Source organism: Aphelocoma coerulescens, chromosome 3, assembly GCF_041296385.1.
Source record: "Aphelocoma coerulescens isolate FSJ_1873_10779 chromosome 3, UR_Acoe_1.0, whole genome shotgun sequence".
Classification (NCBI taxonomy): domain Eukaryota; kingdom Metazoa; phylum Chordata; class Aves; order Passeriformes; family Corvidae; genus Aphelocoma; species Aphelocoma coerulescens.
Window position 1 is genome coordinate 110,872,966 of NC_091016.1, and position 18,464 is coordinate 110,891,429.

Below are 18,464 nucleotides of genomic sequence, written 5' to 3' on the forward strand. Positions count from 1 at the left end.
ATCTTTAAGGTCCCTTCCACCCCAAATGAAACTATGATTCTATGACCCAGAGATCCTTTAAAATGGAGGAATTCCTTTTCTTTCAGTTATATAAACTACAAATGGTGCTAAATTTGATTATTTTCTGCAGGCTTTACTATTAATTGTTCATTTTGGTGACAGGACTATTTCATGTTCAACACAAAGAGTCAGTTGTTGAGTAAAATGGGCTTTGAAATACAGAGATAATGATCAAGAGGTAAAATTTATTTAATAGATTTATGTGCTTTCATTCAGTTTAAAATCCCCATACTTCTCAAGATCAGACAAAATATATTAGCTATGGAAACATGCCAAGAAGTATATTATCTTTAAGAAAGAGATAAAAAGATAAAACTAGTGAGTGATTCAGTGGAAGGATGAGAGAAAGGGGGAAAATTACTCCAGTCAATTAATGATACATGCTTCCTCCTTATGCCCTACAACATCCATAGAGTAATCAGGCTGGAGAGGTCCTCTAAAGTTCATTAAACCATTCTTCTTCCTCAGGGAAGGCTCCACTACACCTGAAGATACATATATATCTATACCTGCAGATGTTTAATCCAACAAGTCTTTTCATGGACATTGCACAACCTCCCCAGGCAGAGAGCACTGTACTGCTTCACTGTACTCCTGCATCAGAAACATGGTCCTGTCTTCCTGGAATTAAATTATATTCCCCATTTCCACATCTGGAAACATGAAGAACACAAATATAAAAGGCTGCTGCAAAGCAAGATGGAGTAATCTGAAAACTGTTCCATTCCCTCTCACAACTCCTCCTGAACCTTGACATCTCAAACCTGCTTTAAGCTCCATACATAAACCCCATGAGTACAAAAATGTGCATATACATTTTACACACACTTGCTATATATGCAGGGTAATATTTTGAAATCACATTTCTTTTGTTCAGATATTAAAAACCAGCAGTGTGGGGTAAATTTTTTAACTGTTTTGTTTAAACTGGTAGATGCTCCTAATTTCAGACAATTATACCAGCCACAGGAACACAGAATGATTCTTGGCTTGGTAACAGAATTTTGGAAAGAACATGAGACAATTAGTTTTGGTTCAATGCTAGTTGAATGATTAACAGTCTAACCAATATAAATCATATTACTTGTGGAGTAAAAATACTGAAGTACAGGTGACACATCAGACCCAGGCCATTCCTTTATCTCACCAGCATTTCACTCACATTTAACCACTATCTGTACATTTATTTATAGTGGGTTTTTAAACTGATGCTCACTGTAAGTTCTCATATGTATGAAACAATCAGGGTTTCAATGAGGCTACAGCATCTGATCACACTTACCTTAAGAAGATGAACCTTAAATGCCACAAGGGATCCCAGCAACAGCTCAGCTTCTAGGAATTGCAATTCTGGATGAATACTGATTCCTGCACCATGGAAAATGAAGTGAAACTGCTGACTGAAAAACATTAATGAAACCAGGTTGACACTTAAGAAACACCTGCTTTGATTGCATGATGAAGCTAATTCATTTGCAGTGATGTTGCATTGATACTCCAGCTTCTACTGAAACTTTCAATCTTCCCAGATAGCTGCTCAAGAACAACTTTAACCTGCTGTTAATCTACTTAATCTATCTCAACTATCTAAACATGCTTCATGTCAGGTCCCTATGTGGACAGTGATGTGGATTGAGAACTGGCTGAATGGCAGATCCCAGAGGGTCATAACCAGTGTCACAGGGTCTAGTTGGAGGCTTGTCACTAGTGGTGTCCCCCAAGGTTCAGTATTGTTTAACTCACTCATTGATGACTTGTATGAAGGGGCAGAGGTCTCCTCAGCAAGTTCCCTGATGATGCAAAGCTGGGAGGAGTGGCCGATACCCCAGAGGGCTCTGCAGCCCTTCAGAGGGACCTCAACAGGCTGAAGAGATGGGCAGAGGAACAGTTTGAAATTAACAAAGGCAAATGCAGGGTCCTGCACCTGGGGAGGAATAACCCCAGGCACTGGTACAGGCTGGGGTGACCTGCTGGGAAGCAGCTCTGCAGAGAAGGACCTGGGAGTGCTGGTGAACAACAAGCTGTCCATGACGTGTCCTTGTGGCCAACGGTGCCCTGAGGGGCATTAGGAAGAGCATTGCCAGCAGGTCGAAGGAGGTGTTTAAAATGTACCCCAACTACCTTTGAGGTGAAATAAATGGCATGCTAAGGGCAGCATGCATGTGCCTTCTATCTAACAGTACAAACCATATTCCTTTTATCATAGAGGTTTCAACCTAAACACATGATCAATACTATCACAATACTTATATTAGGAATGTAAGTGCAAGAAAAGCAAAACACTGACTTAAACCAGTCAGTCAGAAGAATCTCAAAACCAGAAGAAATACTCTCATTTTAAGCTGAAAGTTAACCATTTCATACTCAATTCATTACCACCCCGCAAATCAACCATATTTAGTTTTTTACTGCTCTTGACAGCCCACAAAATCAATGCTGAAATACAGATGCCTTATACCGTAAATGCAGCTCTAGAGCAAATGTAATGGGGATTTAGGCCCACCATGAGAAGGAGCAAACTCTGCCAAATTGCTGCTCTTACAGCACCACTTCTGTCCACCCAGTGCCCTGTACCAACCACAATGGAGGCCAGTTTCCCCTGTTAATCTTTCCACGTTCATACAGCCCCGTGTATGACTTGAACACACCAGAATCGCACAGAGATAGTTTCTAAGAGATCACATAATGCTCCAGAGGGAAGATATTGCACTAGTACAAATTTTAACTTGTCACTGCATTTGGATTTCAGAGGCTTGCAGGTCAGAAGACAAGACTCCAAAAAGAGGGACATACCCTGAAGCAACCACAACTGCATTCACATTTCTCAGCGCCTAAGGAGAAGTAATAATTGTACTTACAGCATGGGTGAGACTGACATTGGAATACTGAATAGTTCTGTGCTAAATAAAAAGCATGAGAAGCTTTTGGACAATGCAGTAATTTGACAGAGGTAAAAAACTAAGTATTGAGAGACTCATCCTTTAGTTGAATGCAAGGGCAGAGGTGATAACTGCAGTGTAAGTTTTTAAAGATAAAAATATCAGGTAAAAATGCCTTTTTAAACCAAAGGCAACAATATAATTAAAACAAGAATTAAAGCAGGTAAAATTATGTCAGGGAGAAAAAAAATTTAACTATGTTAAATTATTATTTAACAACAACAAAATATGAGGCTATGAGGAATGAAGGCTTTTACTGAAGTAACTGCAAAGATTCTATAAATACTGTCCAAGAGACCTGACCAGATTAATACCCCTCTGGTTTATAAAGCAAAACACTTAAGAACCTACGAGTCTCTTAAAAAGATTTACAGTGACAGAAGGATTCACTGATTCTTGTTGGAGCCAAAGTTCAGAGGTTTTTTTGATCTAGCAAAAAGGCAATCTATAAAAGCTTTTAAAAAGCAATAAAAAGGTTCTTTTAGGTTCAAAGGTAAAAGTTAATTTATTCGCTGAAGTAGTGACCTATTTAGGTTCTAGGTTTTTAAAACTCTTTTTTTGAAGCATAGGAGACTACTGGCATAGCCTTAAAGTGCTTGTTATGTGAACATATACCACTTGATCTATGTTGAACCATGGCTGGCTTTCCAAAACAGAAACATCAGGTGCAGGTTTTACATGAGTTAAGGTAGTATTTACAAAATCTAAGTTAATAGGACTTAGTAATAGGGGATGCTTCTGAGCCTCCTCTTTGTACCTGGTGTGGCAAGAGAGGTTTCCTTATAGAATGACTCAAAGGAACCCAAATCAGGCATTCTCAGTTGCCCTTCTGACAACCATTTGTACCATTTGCTACTAAAGGCAACCCAAGAATATAAAGCCAAAGTCAGTTTTTGAAAAATACAATTGTGTGTCATCCTTCAAGATGAAAAATTTGTTGTGCCCTTGTAAAGATAAGCTTTTAGACAAAATAACTTACCCATGATCTTCTACCTAAGCAGTCACAAAGATTTCAGAAACAAAAACTCACAGCTCTTAAGTTAAACAAAAGACAGGCAGCCTCATTGTATATATAAATTCTTATATAGAAAACATCCAGGGTAACACAATAACCGGTTGCTGGTGATTTATGAACAAATACAGTTCACACTGGACAATATCCATAGTGTCCTTTGGTCAGTACTTTAACTTTCATAAACTTTTCAATAATTAACACAGCGTTTAGGAAGTTCTGGCTTTGTGTTCACCAATGAATCAAAATACAAATCATTGGTACTGTGTCCCAATTTGAAAAAGCCTCTTTTCAAATGAAAAATGAGGTAAGAAGTTTCTTAAAAAAAAAATAACATAAATCAGTGAAATAGTCGTCCTCTTCCACGTCTGCTCTTGAGTTGACTGGCAGAGCGCCGAAGACTTTTCCTCTCTTGACGATGCAGTTTCTCAGCTTCCTGCTGTTTCCTTTGCTGCTCTGACTGGAATATTAAAACAAAAATAGACTCAGGTTCTTGTAAATTTACAGATCACCTCATTGTTCCAATATCAATATATCAAGTCAGAATTCCATTAAGCAAATCTGGAAGTGTTACCATTAGTTGCCCCATGCTATCTTGTGTCAGACTCTACCTGTTAATTCTGGATATCCTCAGGCATTACCAGTCCAAGTTTTTCAGAGCAAATGTTTAACATAAAGATATCAAAAAACAGTGAACAATGTATTTCAGATAAAAAACAAAGCTTAAGAATACACTCCAGAATTTATGTTTAAATACCCTGAAGAATGTAGATCCCAATTTGTGGCTACTTAGTATCTACTTTGGTTAACTAGTGTTTTCAAGTTTAACCACAGAATCACAGAATAGAATAAGCTGAGTTGGAAGGGACTCACAAGTACCGAGTCCAAACCCTGGCTCTACAGGAGTCTCCCTGGACAGAATCACACTATGTGCCCAAGACTACTGTCCAAATGCTTCTTGAAATCTGTCAGGCTTAATATTGCACAATTTAATTTTAAAAAGACTGAACAATTAGTTAAATTTGCTGAAGCATACACATCTCCTAAAATGTGTTCTTAGGAGTTCTTGGAAGTGTTTGATATGCTGTGTGCAGTTCTAGAAAGACTTTCTACATGGAAGTAATTCTAAATCTCTGCTCCTGTGGCACATGCTCTATTAATGTTTCTTCTCTTAATCAAAAACATGCTGGAAGGGTTTAATTTATGTACCATGTAGATGAAATGGTTCTTACAGCCATAAACTACTATTTTCTTTGGAAGACTAAAGCTTTTCTTTCAGCTAGGCAGAAACTGGAACTAGCAGACTTGAACTAGCCAAGCTCAGGCAACTGTCCATGCTAAAAGTACTCCAGCAATTTGAGCAATCTCAAGCAGCCCAGGATAACTGCACTGACAGCATGACAGAATTACCACTGTAGATTGTCAGACCAAACCACTACATAGATGCAGCTGCATCCCCATTGCATCTCATTCTGTAACCAACAGTATTCGTGTCAGCTCATCTCTTCCCCCGTCTCCCATTCACCTACCATTTAAGCTGAGCTAGAGATCTGCTTGCATGGACAGCATTTTGGCTGAGGTGAGATACAAACCAGTTTACCAAATGTAGCAATCAGCCCATACTGGTATCAAGGCCAAAAAAACTACTGGTCTTCAGACTTTGATGAAATTTATTAATTCCTGTTTTCGTTGCAAGTAGAGCAACAAGAAACCCACTATTTGAAAATACAAGTAGCTTCTCTTTGTTTCCAGACCTCTTCTGAAACAGTCTTGATGAATCTTACTTAAGTTCACGTTGACAGCTACTCATAGTGTACTGAAACGGAATGACCTTGATCTGCATTAGAAATTTTATGGTTTGGGTTTTTTAAATGTCTTCCATACTGTCCTAAAAGTGTAAGTACTTTGACATATTAGAAATCCTGCTATTTTGTTAGATCTATTTGCTATGATAAAGCATATTGAAATCGAAAAATAAGTTGCCACACTGTAGGAACCATATTCAAATCCCCTGAAAACTAAACTGTGAAATATCAATGACAAACAGTTTCATCCCTGGATCTGTCAATGATGGTAGCTGGGCATCAGGAGGCTGCCAGCATACCACACCTGCAAGAGCCAAGTTCAGCCTCAATTCCTCTAACTTAGGAGTTGAAGTGATACCAACCCTAAGGAAGGACAATTCTCTCACCTGCTAAATCTTTCCACCTACTCCTAAATACACCTGCCCTTTGAGGAAAGGGCATCACAAAGCCTAAGTTGATGTTTCAAGTAACACTAAAACCCCTTTTTTGGCATGTCAGCTCCAACTCTTCATCTTCTGAAAAGGAGTGCCATGACTGCATAGCATGACTTCCTCCTAGCTCTCCCTTCTCCATTCCTTGGGACTTCAGAAGATATCCACAGAGTCTGCTTATTTGAGAGAAGACCTGTAAGTCTTACTTTGTTGTTCTGCTGATAGGAGAAAATATCTCCACTGTAGATGCATTATTTTTCTTTAAATTAGATTTTTAAAAATCTTTTTAATTCAGATGGCTACAGTGTACATATTTTAATAAAGCAATATCAGTAAATAGTCAGGGAAAAGAAAATCCATATATGTTAGAAGCACCAAAATTTTAAAAAACCCTCAAAGCTGTATCTTATCTGATGGAATCAAGTAAAATTGGCATTCTGAACCACTGCTGTGTCTGCCTTCTTCCTGCAGGGTCTGTCTACCTTGCTCCCCCAAGTCTTTACAAAACTGTCAGTAAAAAGTGACAGTTCAGTGTGCACCACCAACTGCACGAAACCTTGTGGCTTTACACTTCTTCAGTTAAAGCTACTGTAAAAAAATCTGTGCTTTGAAGCCCTGCAAAGCCCATTTATTAAGCTGTAAGACACCAATATATCAGTTACAGAGTTGGTAAAATCACCAGAATGGTTACCCTACAGGGCACTGCAGAGGAATTTGCGACTTATTCCACAGTCACATATTAAATTCCAGCAATATAGGAATCAAAAACAGATGAAAAAGGACATCTGCAAACAGATAATAATCAGTAAAGTAAGGTAGAAACAGTCAGTAAATCTGACTTTTTTTTTTTTCCTTCAGGCATATCCAATGTGACAATCAAGTAACTACTTAGCCATTTTTGTGACAGTGTTTTACCAGTGAGAACAGTATTTGACAAGTGGTAAGGAGAAATGTGTTACAGCAAAGATGCTTACCTGAGGAAAACCAATTTTAACCAAAGTAAATTTTCTCAGGTCAATTATTAATTCATATGGGTCTTCAGCTTTTAAACTGAATCCTCTCCTCAGTTCTAAAGCAATTTTCTGGTAAAAAAATCCCTAAATGTTCTGCAGCAGTAGCAGATGCACACAGGCATTTATTTAACTGTCCCCATGTTATAAAGCAATCACCCGTATGCAATCTACAAAATCCTTTAGAATGGAAAATCAAAACCCTTGGAAAGGGTAAATAGACAGCAGTTAACTCCATATGGAATATGACAACCAGTATAGGACCAGCTCATTCCTGTGACCTGTGTTACATAAAGTCAACAACAAAGGTGGTTTGGAGCTCTGTTTCTGTCATGCTGAGACCTCTCACCATGCTAAACCAAGAGAAAGCCTGTCCCCTGCAGCACCCTCACTTGTGTTTGGACCTGCAGACTGAGATCTGATCAGTGCTGGCACTGAAGTCAGGGAAGGTCACAAGCTTCTGGTGGTACCTCTGCAAATAAACTATTAAAAGATGCAAGCCATTATTTTCCACCAGAATGTAAGATTTTATGAGTGTTGCCTGAGTTATATGGGATAAACACACAGAGCACTACCGGAGGCTTTCATTCTCTTGGCAAGGACCTGAAGAGTTGGCAGCTTATAAAGAAATGAAGAGGGACATTTGCTTGATGGTTTTAAAGTTCCTGTTCTTTCATGCAAAAACTAAAGTTACCTGTGCATTATCTTAAAAATTATATATATATATAGCTCACCTTCTTTAATTTGAATGTTGCCTGTTTGCTGCCTACTGTGGTATCAGACACATTGAGTGTGCCAAGCTTTTCTTCAAGCTTTAAACGATCTTCAAGAGTTTTCCTGCAGAGAAAAACTAACATTAGCCCCTATTTTTGCCATCTTTTTACTGTAATAAAAGTTGATAATGCAGTCAAAACAAACCTCAATTTCTCTGAAACCTTGAAATGTCATAACTAAAAAAATAAACATTCAGGAAACAGAAAGACAAATTCAAATAATTCCCTCCAGATACTGCTTTTAGTAGAAACACTTTTAAAATTTATGTAAAGTTCATTGTTTTTGCTGCTAAAAAGTAACATGACTCAAGTTGAGAAAGAAACCACACCCTTCTATTGCTATAGTTTTCTATGAAATGTCCAATAAAGCAGGGGATATTAAACTGCACAAATAAAAAAAGTAAGGCTAGATATTCAGTTTTTTTGAAGTCTTATAATTTCTGAATTGGAAACACTTTTGAAGGAAGGAAGTAAGCTTGACTATACACCAGAATGAATTAATCACCAAATGAACCATTTCACTACTTAATCCAAACACAAATGCCTGTTCGGACACTGTGCCTGCAACAGTCTAAGTAGTTTTCTGAATAAAAGAACAATATAAACAAGTGAATGTGATAAAGACAGACCCTGGGCCCAGAGAGGAGCTCCACAGAAGCATATGCCTTCAAGCACAGTGCTTATCACTGAGTTTCTGTAAGCAAACTGGTGTAGAGCCTCTCCCTCAGGCTCCAGACTCCAGCTTTTCTGTGGAGAAGGAGGTAGGTGGTGTGGCCAAAACTCATACTGATTTCAGCTCTCCTCCACCGGAAGTTAATGCCCTGCAAAAGCAAGACATATGGACATGCCCCAGCTGCTCCAGGTTGTGAGCTGGTATTTAATATCATGGTTGCTGACTTCAGTTAAGTTGGGCTGTAAACCAGAACAGCTGAGGAGTGGAAAAATGCCTTGTTCCCACATAAGCCTCCAGCTCAGGGGGAAGGCAGGCAGGCAGGGACAGTGCTGGCTTCAGCCAGCCTCCCTAAAGGCACCTGTGACTCCTAACATGGCTCAACCTTCTCCTATAATGTAGGTCCTACGAGTAAGTAGCACCCTCTGAGAATATGACATGGCTTGTACAATCAAACTCACTCTGCATGTGCTTAGAAAACATTCTCCTAACTGTAAACAAAATTAGTTTCTGCAAATTGAGATGCTATTAGTGCCTCATTAGCTCTCTCTGAAGAGGGCCAAGAGACGTTTTTTGTACAACTTTTGAAGTGGAAATAAATCATCATAAAAATAGAGATGATTGGCAGCCACCAGAGTCAATGGCATTTACTGTGTATGAAGAACTCATGGCTGTGGTGGCCTATGCATGAAGTCTCTGAAGTCCACTGCATTTTGGTTAATGAGCCATTTTATGTAACAAAGACTTTTCAGATTAACAATGAAAAATTACTGTCAAGAACTACTTTATTTCTCATGACTAGGTACTTTGATTGTATTTTTTTCTGTAGTATATTTTTATTGAGTACATGTGAAAACTTGTTCCATCTGTGCGAATCGGAAAGACAAGCTAAGCCTTAGAGCTAACTGTGGCAGAAGATCAGTCACCAACATTGTGGTGGGATTTCTACATTCAAGTGAAGTCCCATTTTTCTCCCCTTTGAAAGTGAACTGGAGAAATATGGCTACTACCCAGCAATTATTTAGCATGACTGCCTAGACACTGCTTCAGTCAGGAGAAAAATTAAAATGAGTAGATACTAGCAACATGCTGTGGGGTTGTAATCTTACTGAAAAAATGTAGGTATGGTTCTATTTATCTGAAAACGTGCAGACTTCAAGTGATAGTGAATTGTACATACTGATACACAAACAACAGCTGGGTTTTTTGTTTTGGCTGGGTTTTTTTCATGTCTTCCTCAACAAATTAATTCAAGGGATTAATTTACAGTGTTATGAGAAGCAAATTCCCCTGTTCTAATGTAAAAATCAAACAAAAAATTACCCTTTTTTTCCCCTCATTATAAGGAGAACAGTTTTTCAGGACTTTTCCTGCTGTAAAACAAGAATACCTCTTTAACAACACCTAGGACTATCAACTATGGCTTTCTTGGCCACCTCTGAAGACACATACATTGACTGTCATACTTTTCATAAAATATGACTGCTATAGAATTCTGACATGCTTTAACTTCAGTAACATACTCTTTAAAGGGACATCAAGTAAATCAAAAGAACTCTTAACACACAGATAAAAATCCTTTCCTTTTATGCTTCTCTTTCAAGTTACTAGGTAGGAAACCTATGTTGCAGGGAAACAAAGCAAGGATTTGGAGGTTTCTTGTGAAAGTGTAAGAGTACAAAAGGGGAAAATTAAATGTAGATGGATTTGAGACAAGGTGTTTTATAGAACCATGAGTAAATTTTGCAGCTTTCCTGCGCAGAGAGATGAGTAGACTGTGGGTCTAGGAAGGAATTTATAGTACGCACCACTGCTTTAGAAGTTGGGCTTGGAGCCGTGCTGAGTCAGGAACATGTCAAAAGAAACACCCAGTTTTATATAAGTCATAAACTGTTTCCTCAGGTAGAACATTATATGATTAGAGAAAAAAAGAACATCTAGCCATTAAATGCGTAGTGAAGGTATTAAGGTACTTAATTATATTGGTCACAGACCATCATTCCATAACTTGGATATATCAAATCAAAGACAAACATGCCAGCCTCACCAGATTGTACATGCCACTACAGTCTTTCCAGGTTTCAGTATGCTACTTGATTTAATTACTTTTATGCTGACTACTTATCACTGGATAAGACCAGCACAAAACATGTTTTTCTCCATAAAATTCTAATATGTAAAAATGCTTATGAACCCAACAATTTAGCTCACAACAATTATGATTACAAAATAATATCAGATATGCATTATATGAAACAGACATCAGCTGCTGATTTTCAAATTTCTTCTAAGAATTTGAGGAACACCAAACTCCATACTGAGAACAATGCTTGGATGAGCACAAAGGGGATCAGTGAGTATAGAGCTAATTGATTAGACGAAGATAAAAAAAAACCCATGTAAGTAAATTCAATAACAGCAACTCAGAAAACAAAGGAAGTGATGCTACCACATTAATATTTTTGGTCATTCTATTCTGTCCTCAAATTCTTCTCCTTTTTTTTTCACATTTTACACTATATCCTATCTGTGCACCTACCACAGAGGGTATCCATTAGCAGCCAATCTTAAAGCAGACTCTCCTTTCTTTAAAAGCAGTCTTTTAAAAGTCTTTTCACAGCTTATGTCATCACAGACATTCCTTCATCTACTGGACACATCTGTGATATCTGCTTTTGTTTTTCCTGGGCTGAAGAAATTATTTTGCTCCCTTAAAACCAAAAAGAAAAAATTTACTTTATCCTGTGTTGCCCTGCATTATTTTTTTCTAAATGTTTCTTCTCTTCCTTACACCTGTCTTGGCTTATTTACTTGAATTTCCACACTCTTGTTCACATTTAAGCCTTCAATGTTTTGAATAAAATGAAATCTTTATGCTTCAAATTGAGTGTCCTTGAGAATTTGCTTTAGAGCTTAGCAGCTGAATTTGTGCAAAGGAACAGTATATGAGTAGGCTGCAGCCATAGAGCCTTTTAATGACGTATTTCACTCGCACTGAGAATACAGTGTCATTTGACCAGTCTGTCAGGCTCCTTCCAAGTTACAGCTAATATGACTATAAACCAAATTACAATGTAAAAAAAAAGTATTTTTAATCTACAATACTTTGTCAGAGTGTCCAGAGTGGATTTTCTCCTGACAAAGAAGAAAAACTGACAAAATTAAAAAGTTGCTTCATCTTCTGGAACAAAGAAAAAAAAGAAAAACAATCAGAAGAAAGTTAATGGAAATAGCTAAGGAAGTTAACAGAATAAGTGGGTATATTCAATTAAAAAAAAAAAAAAAGAAAAATCCTTGTGTGAAATTACTTGCTGATAAAAAACAGCTAAGGAAAACATGGGAATCAGTTCTGCAGAACTGCTATAAATCCCAATTTATAAAATACCACTATTTCTACTTAAGAGAAATCTTACAACATGGAAATCATAGACTATCTGACTACCATAGGAACACTATCTTGCTAATACTTAAAAATCCCTTTTACATGATCGTTCTAGTTAAAAGGCTGAATTTTTATCAAATGTTTCTTTGTGTCTTCAGAAAATTTCAATTCTAAAACAACTAGACTGTAGTCATTAGTGACATAAAGAAACAGCCCCATTATATTATTCACTTTCTTTTCTTTGACTGTATAATTTCATTTTAAGTAAAACCAAAATGCTTATTATGAGATCCATCTAGCCCAACAAGCAGTTTCCAACATTAGTCAAAATTCTGCTCTGCACCAACTGTGCTGCAAGAACTTTGAAGCTACTGTCTTGAAAGGTTTAATAAGTGTTTGTGCTCCAAACAAGAAAAGGCTATTATATCTCATCTTCTGAAGGGCTCAACTCGCCTCTGAAAAAAACTAAATCAATGAGATTTGCAGGCACTGAGCACCTCAAAGCCAAGTCTTTTAATTTAATGTGCTCTTTCTTTAGTTTGACATGCTTATCCATGTACCTGTTATTTCATATGATCATCAGTTTAAGGAAATGAAAAAACCAAACCAAACCAGCTACACTTAACAGTTAACACCCTCCCAGTGTGGTACTTTGTATTGCAAAAAAAAAAAAAAAAAAAGCAGAAATAGTAAGTTCTGACATTATAAGGACAGTGTAGGTTTTGAAAATTTTTAGATGTCATAAAAATACCCAGACAAAACAATTTTACTGTCTTGACCCACCTTGATCCTACTCCCAAAACTATTCATGTAGCATTCTACATCCTTTTAGGTGGTCAGATGAAAAACCTCCAGTCTGTTAACCTCATACTGACACTGGTGGAGAAATATAACCACTCACAAGACATGACTGTTATCTGTGACAACAGCACTTTGCCAACACTGAGTAATGGATCCCCCATATCTTACTAATCTCATTCAATGACTATGTCACTTTAAGTTATATCCTTGGATCACCAGATGTGGCTTTACTAGCAAGAGCTTCCAAGCCAAAACATCACTGGACTGCATTGTAGGGAAACACTTGAGAATCATCCACCCCCAGCTATTAAAATAGGAACATTAGTCTTACTTCATTAATTTTTGTTTTTTGGCAGAGTCTTTGAAGCTTCTGAATTCCTCTCCTTCTTTAATCTCAAAAAACTGAGGTTTCAGTAATGTTTGCTGATCTTCCTTGAGCCTTTCCTGCCGCTTTAGTTTTTCCTCTTGGCGTAAAAGCTTGCGCTGTTTCCTGACCTCTTCAACCCAGCCTTTTTCATCATCTGAACTCTCAGAACTTTCTGCATCACTTGCTTTTCCTTCTGGTTCTTCCTCCTCTTCCTGCAGACAAAAATAGTATAAAATAAGAAATCATCAACTAATTTTCTTTTCAAACCATTCCTGCAATTAAGAGTATGGGACAGCTTTTACACACAGCTGTTTTAGATACAGCTGAAGAGAACTACAATCTTTAAACAAAAGCAGTAACAGCAAATGAAGCTGAAAATATATTACAAAGTTGTTACCATCTACGTATTTTATGTTTTTCAAATCTATATTTGTGCAGAAACAATATAATTTACATCTAAAAACTAGATTAAAATTATAAATTACACTTAATTATTGTAGCTGATAAGACATTCTTGCATTGCCTCCATCTTTCTGGGGTGAAAAGTCTGAATGCTTGAAAGAGAGGGAAAAAAAAGCCTATGGAGTCTTCCGAATGGAAAATATTTTACCTGTCCTTGTGCTTCCAGTTCTTCTAAGATCTTTAGCTTCCTCTTTCTTTTCTCACTTATTTTAGAAACAAGTGGGTTAAGTAACCTAAATTCTTCACTCTGCTCATCTACCTGGAAATCTGGATTCTCAAACATGACCTTAAAACGATCATCTTTGAGAAGACTTGGCAGATTCTGGAACAGAAGTAAAGCATGAGCAAGTTAGACAATTCTGAAACAGACATTAACAAAATAAGTAACACTTTTTTTTAATTAAACAAAATTAATAACCAGCATATGAAATGCCAGTTGCTTTATCCTTCCAGGTCAAATAAAAATCAAGATTTATGCTTACTGTATTTTTACAAAGATTGTTCAAAGCTACCTGTAAGCAAGAGGTTTTTTTTTTTTTTTTAAATGCACAGTATAGACACTTTAAATACACAATTACTAATATTTTCAAATAAATGTTTCTCATGCATTCAGCCAGCTAGTCTGGAGACATGTTGGTATCTACTGACTAATCAGCAGTACCTCCAAGGCAAATATACTGCCTGATGGGGATGATTCTACAACATGTAAAACAAATTATAAGGGTACATGCCTTTATGCAATGCTACTATTATTTTACTGTAAATACTTAAGAGGAAGTGTTTTTATACATATTATAACACTTTTTTTCCACTACTTTCACATACAGAATGGAAAAGGCAGTTATTCATGTCAAAGTAAAATGAACTCAGTGTAAATTATGCTACTGATGAATTCAGAACAGTTCAACCTACTAATTCAGCTTATGAGAAGACCAGTTATTGTAATTTTAAAATCATTACATACATAGCTTTTTATTATAAAGTGCTAATTTTTTAACATTGCTCAATTTATACCAGCATATCAATCCCACCACAGCATTAGGTTTTCATTGTTACTTAAGAAAAGTAGGGTGGAACTAAGGATACAGAAAACAAGAGTAAATTTCAAACACAAAAATGCTGCAAATGAACTTTCAATCACAGCCAAAAATTAAATCCCAAAGCCTAAAATAAATTGCTTGTCATAGGACTCTAATACTGTTTCAGAAAAATAACCTGAACATACATTTTTATATATACTCTGTTTAGTCTACTTAATTACACAGTCTCTATGGGCTCCAAGACAAATCAGTCCCCATCTACTGAACTCTCATTTTCATTGTACCATTTGCTTCAGTCTGCATTAAAGTTTCACCCCCACCACCTATCTTTTTAGTAGTTCATCCTTCCTACTAACCTTAACACACAAGATCTCATTATTGACATACATTGACACATGCAGCTAATGTCTGCTTTTCATGAATGCTATACTCCTGTGAGAATGAGCACCTATGAAGTGCTACCTATAAAAAGCCTCCCCTCCTATTAAATATTAAACATTTACCCATTTCTTCAATTAAAACTTCTCTTAGGAGAGAAATGGATTATTTTTAACATCCAGAAGAACTTCTGTTGTGTAAAAGCAAACCATTTTCACTATTCTATAAAATATATTTAACTGTACATACACAGAACTTAAATTTTACAGATAACTTCTATTCTGTCATGGTCACCACTAAGATAACCAAAACCAAATGTAGACAACAGGTCTTGTTCGAACAGCTGTGGTATTGAGGCTGCATTAACCAGCTTTTGGAGTCCTATAAAACCCGTATCACCTTCACAGTATTTCACCATTTTTAGCTTCAAGTTACTATATGGTCTTTTTTGTGCTGCAGCTATAGTCAAATGCATTTTAAAGCCACCTACCAGAATAAGTTATTTATAAGAAACAGAAGCAATGGTATTTTGAATCTGTTTGGCTAAACAGCAACAACAAAAAAAATGAATCCTGTAAGCATTGCTAGTTCTGTGCTCCCAGTTAGAGAAGTCACCAAAGCAAGAGCTCACCTTTTGTTTCCGTTTTTTGCTAATTTGTTGCTCTTCTCCTTCTTCTTCAATCAGTTTGAGTGCAAGTTCTTTATTAACTTTCGGAAGTTTCTAAAAAGAGGAAAGCAATTAATCAATACATTAGCCTTTTACACATGCAACCTACATGCTTTACATTCTTACTATTGCAGAAAAACTCCTTGACTGGTTCCAAATATCTCTAGGTACTAGCAAAGCAACTGCACTTAGAGAAGATTTAGGAACTTGTGTATTATTTTTAACTTCTAATGCATCAGCTTTAGAACTTAAAAAGCAACTCTTTCTCCTTTTATGTTGAACAAATCCAATCTAGAAAGCTACTGGTTATAAACACAATACAATTTTCATGTATCTCTTTCCAGAGTATCATGTTTCAATGGCTTAAGTAATTTAATGTCAGAAGTAGAAATTGTAAAGTTTTACCAGTGGATTATCTGCTCAAGTGGCAAATGAGATGAGAGGTCTCTTTTAGTTTGGTATCAGCCTTTCAAAATCACATGCAAGGGAATTTTATGTTTCCATTCAAGAAGTTCTATAAATTACTTTGTGTGTCCAATGATAAACAGAATCAAATCCTAAGTTGCTACATCTCTAAGATACACTTAGGAATATATTACTCTTTATGAATAGTTTTCCCCAAAGTATATTATTTGTTTATAGGATTTACCTTCAGTTGAACTCTCTGTGCACGTGTTTCTTCTATCTTCTGTCTTATTTTCTCTCTTCTGTATTCCTCATAAGCAAAGGGGTTGGCCATCATTTTTGCCTTTTAACAAGCAGGAGGGAGTAAAAAGAAAATACCATTAATACAGGACACAGTCCATTGTCTGGATGGAAAAAAAAAAAACCAGAACAAAATAAAAAAAGAGAAAGAAAACCCCAACACACATATTTTATTGTTAAGAATAAAAATTGACAAGATGCAGCCTTATTTACCTTATGATAAAGTCTTATGTCCATGAAGAAGCCATGCATATATGCTCTGAGCAATGATGATCCAATGAGATGAGCAAGGCCTGGGAAAAAAGTTCCAAATTTCAAAGAGCTTTCATATATAAAGAACTTCTATTCCAAGCTAGCCAGTCCACTTCCCTAAGACAAACACACACTGCCAATGCAAAACATCAATCTAACAGTCACAATCATGACATCAAGACTAAGTAAAACTGGGAATAAAAAATCATTCTAGCCAGCAAAAAATTTTAAGCTTCTTCAGAGCAACCAAATCCACTTTTCTTATAATAATGCATGCTACTGAGCACTTTAAAAAAATGCCTACATACACTATACTCTATAGAAGTTCACAAAAAATTCCAGAGGATTTTTTGAAAGTCCATAGGTGTGTGATAATCCCCTTTTTAGTGTGATATAGAGATGTTTTTAGCTAAAGAGTTTGGCCTTGGGTCAAACCCAACTCTAAACAGTCGGAAGTAAATTAAGTAAACTGGAGCAAAACACTGCAATCAAACCATGTAATGGACAGAAAAAGGACTAGCAAGCCTCAGAAGAAGCTTGCTTGCCTTCTCTGCTATAGAATTTTCAGTGTTCCAATTCCTTGAAACTATTAGCCCTAGAATGATTTGTATTTTCTGAAAATTATTACATTCAACTAGGGTAGCCTTTGGCTGCGAGTTCCAAATTCTATTAGAGCACCTCAAAAATATTTTGAAAACTAAACCAATTTCTCTTCCTCTGCCTTCCATGTAGCATATGAAAGCACACACAACAGATTCTCAGACACATTATATCAGCAAATATCAATCCCCTTCTTGTGATAAAAATCTGAGAAACACAAGTGTCTAGTGTTGAACTGGTAGGGAACCAAAGAACTTAAGAGCCATCAGTCTGGAATATTAATAACCAAGAAGACAAGAGGAAACTACTGTCAGTGAATTTCATAACAGTCCTCACACATCACAATGAAATTATAAAAATCAGATGTGTAAATGTTCAAAAACTGAACAAAGAAGTCAGCCAAAGAGCATATACAACTGTTTTACCTAAATTTTCAAGGTCTTTTCTGGTAACAAATTTGTAATCGTCATAAACTGTGCTCTCTGGATTCTCTTCCAGTTCTTCAGTCAAGTTGTCCAAGAAGGAACACCATTTTGGGGCAGGTCCTAAAACCTGTGGATATTATGGAAAGTTATAACATTGCATTTTCTTACAGAAAAAGCCTACAGTTAGGCTCTTGGCTACTGTGCTGTAGTGGAACAACAAATTAATCCCACTGCAGACCTCAAGAGCAGCACTTAGAGAACAGAATTAAACCTATTGCTTGCATTATCAATAAAGAGTACTATAGATTATATAAGTGTTGTTTTAATTTAGGTCATTTGAGACCAGCCAGTCTGGAGGTTTCAAGTTTAACTGTTTCAAGTGGTCCCTGTCTGATTAATTTATTAAAAGCTTAGAGCCAAACATTATAGAAGAAATTACAAACTACTGGCACTAGATAGCAACTAATTTTTAAAGTGCTGCTGGATCTTGGACTCATTAGGTTCACTATGCAATCATGTTAAATCCTACTCTGCCCTATTTATTTTAATTAAAACACCACAGATATATTTCACGTATTTTATTCAAGGATAAACCCAAACTGTATGAGCAGATAATGGGAAATATTAACAATACTTGCATATTTCCAAGAGGCAAAGGATTTATTTGCACAATATTAGGTAACAC

The 18,464-nt window shown here is 36.5% G+C and overlaps 1 protein-coding gene across 2 annotated transcripts in view; it reads right to left on the reverse strand.

The window, feature by feature from the left end:
* Positions 1-3,168: 3,168 nt before the first annotated feature.
* The window catches only part of NOL10 (nucleolar protein 10), a 52,557-nt gene continuing 37,261 nt past the window's right edge, over positions 3,169-18,464 (reverse strand). For both annotated transcript variants that reach the window (XM_069011591.1, XM_069011593.1), the window contains exons 14-21: positions 17,780-17,906; positions 16,716-16,795; positions 16,447-16,545; positions 15,762-15,851; positions 13,861-14,034; positions 13,215-13,462; positions 7,992-8,094; positions 3,169-4,471 (exon numbers count right to left, since the gene is read on the reverse strand). In XM_069011591.1, coding sequence (XP_068867692.1) covers positions 4,352-4,471; positions 7,992-8,094; positions 13,215-13,462; positions 13,861-14,034; positions 15,762-15,851; positions 16,447-16,545; positions 16,716-16,795; positions 17,780-17,906 — 1,041 coding nt within the window. In that variant the 3' untranslated portion in view covers positions 3,169-4,351. The remainder of the gene's footprint in view (positions 4,472-7,991; positions 8,095-13,214; positions 13,463-13,860; positions 14,035-15,761; positions 15,852-16,446; positions 16,546-16,715; positions 16,796-17,779; positions 17,907-18,464) is intronic.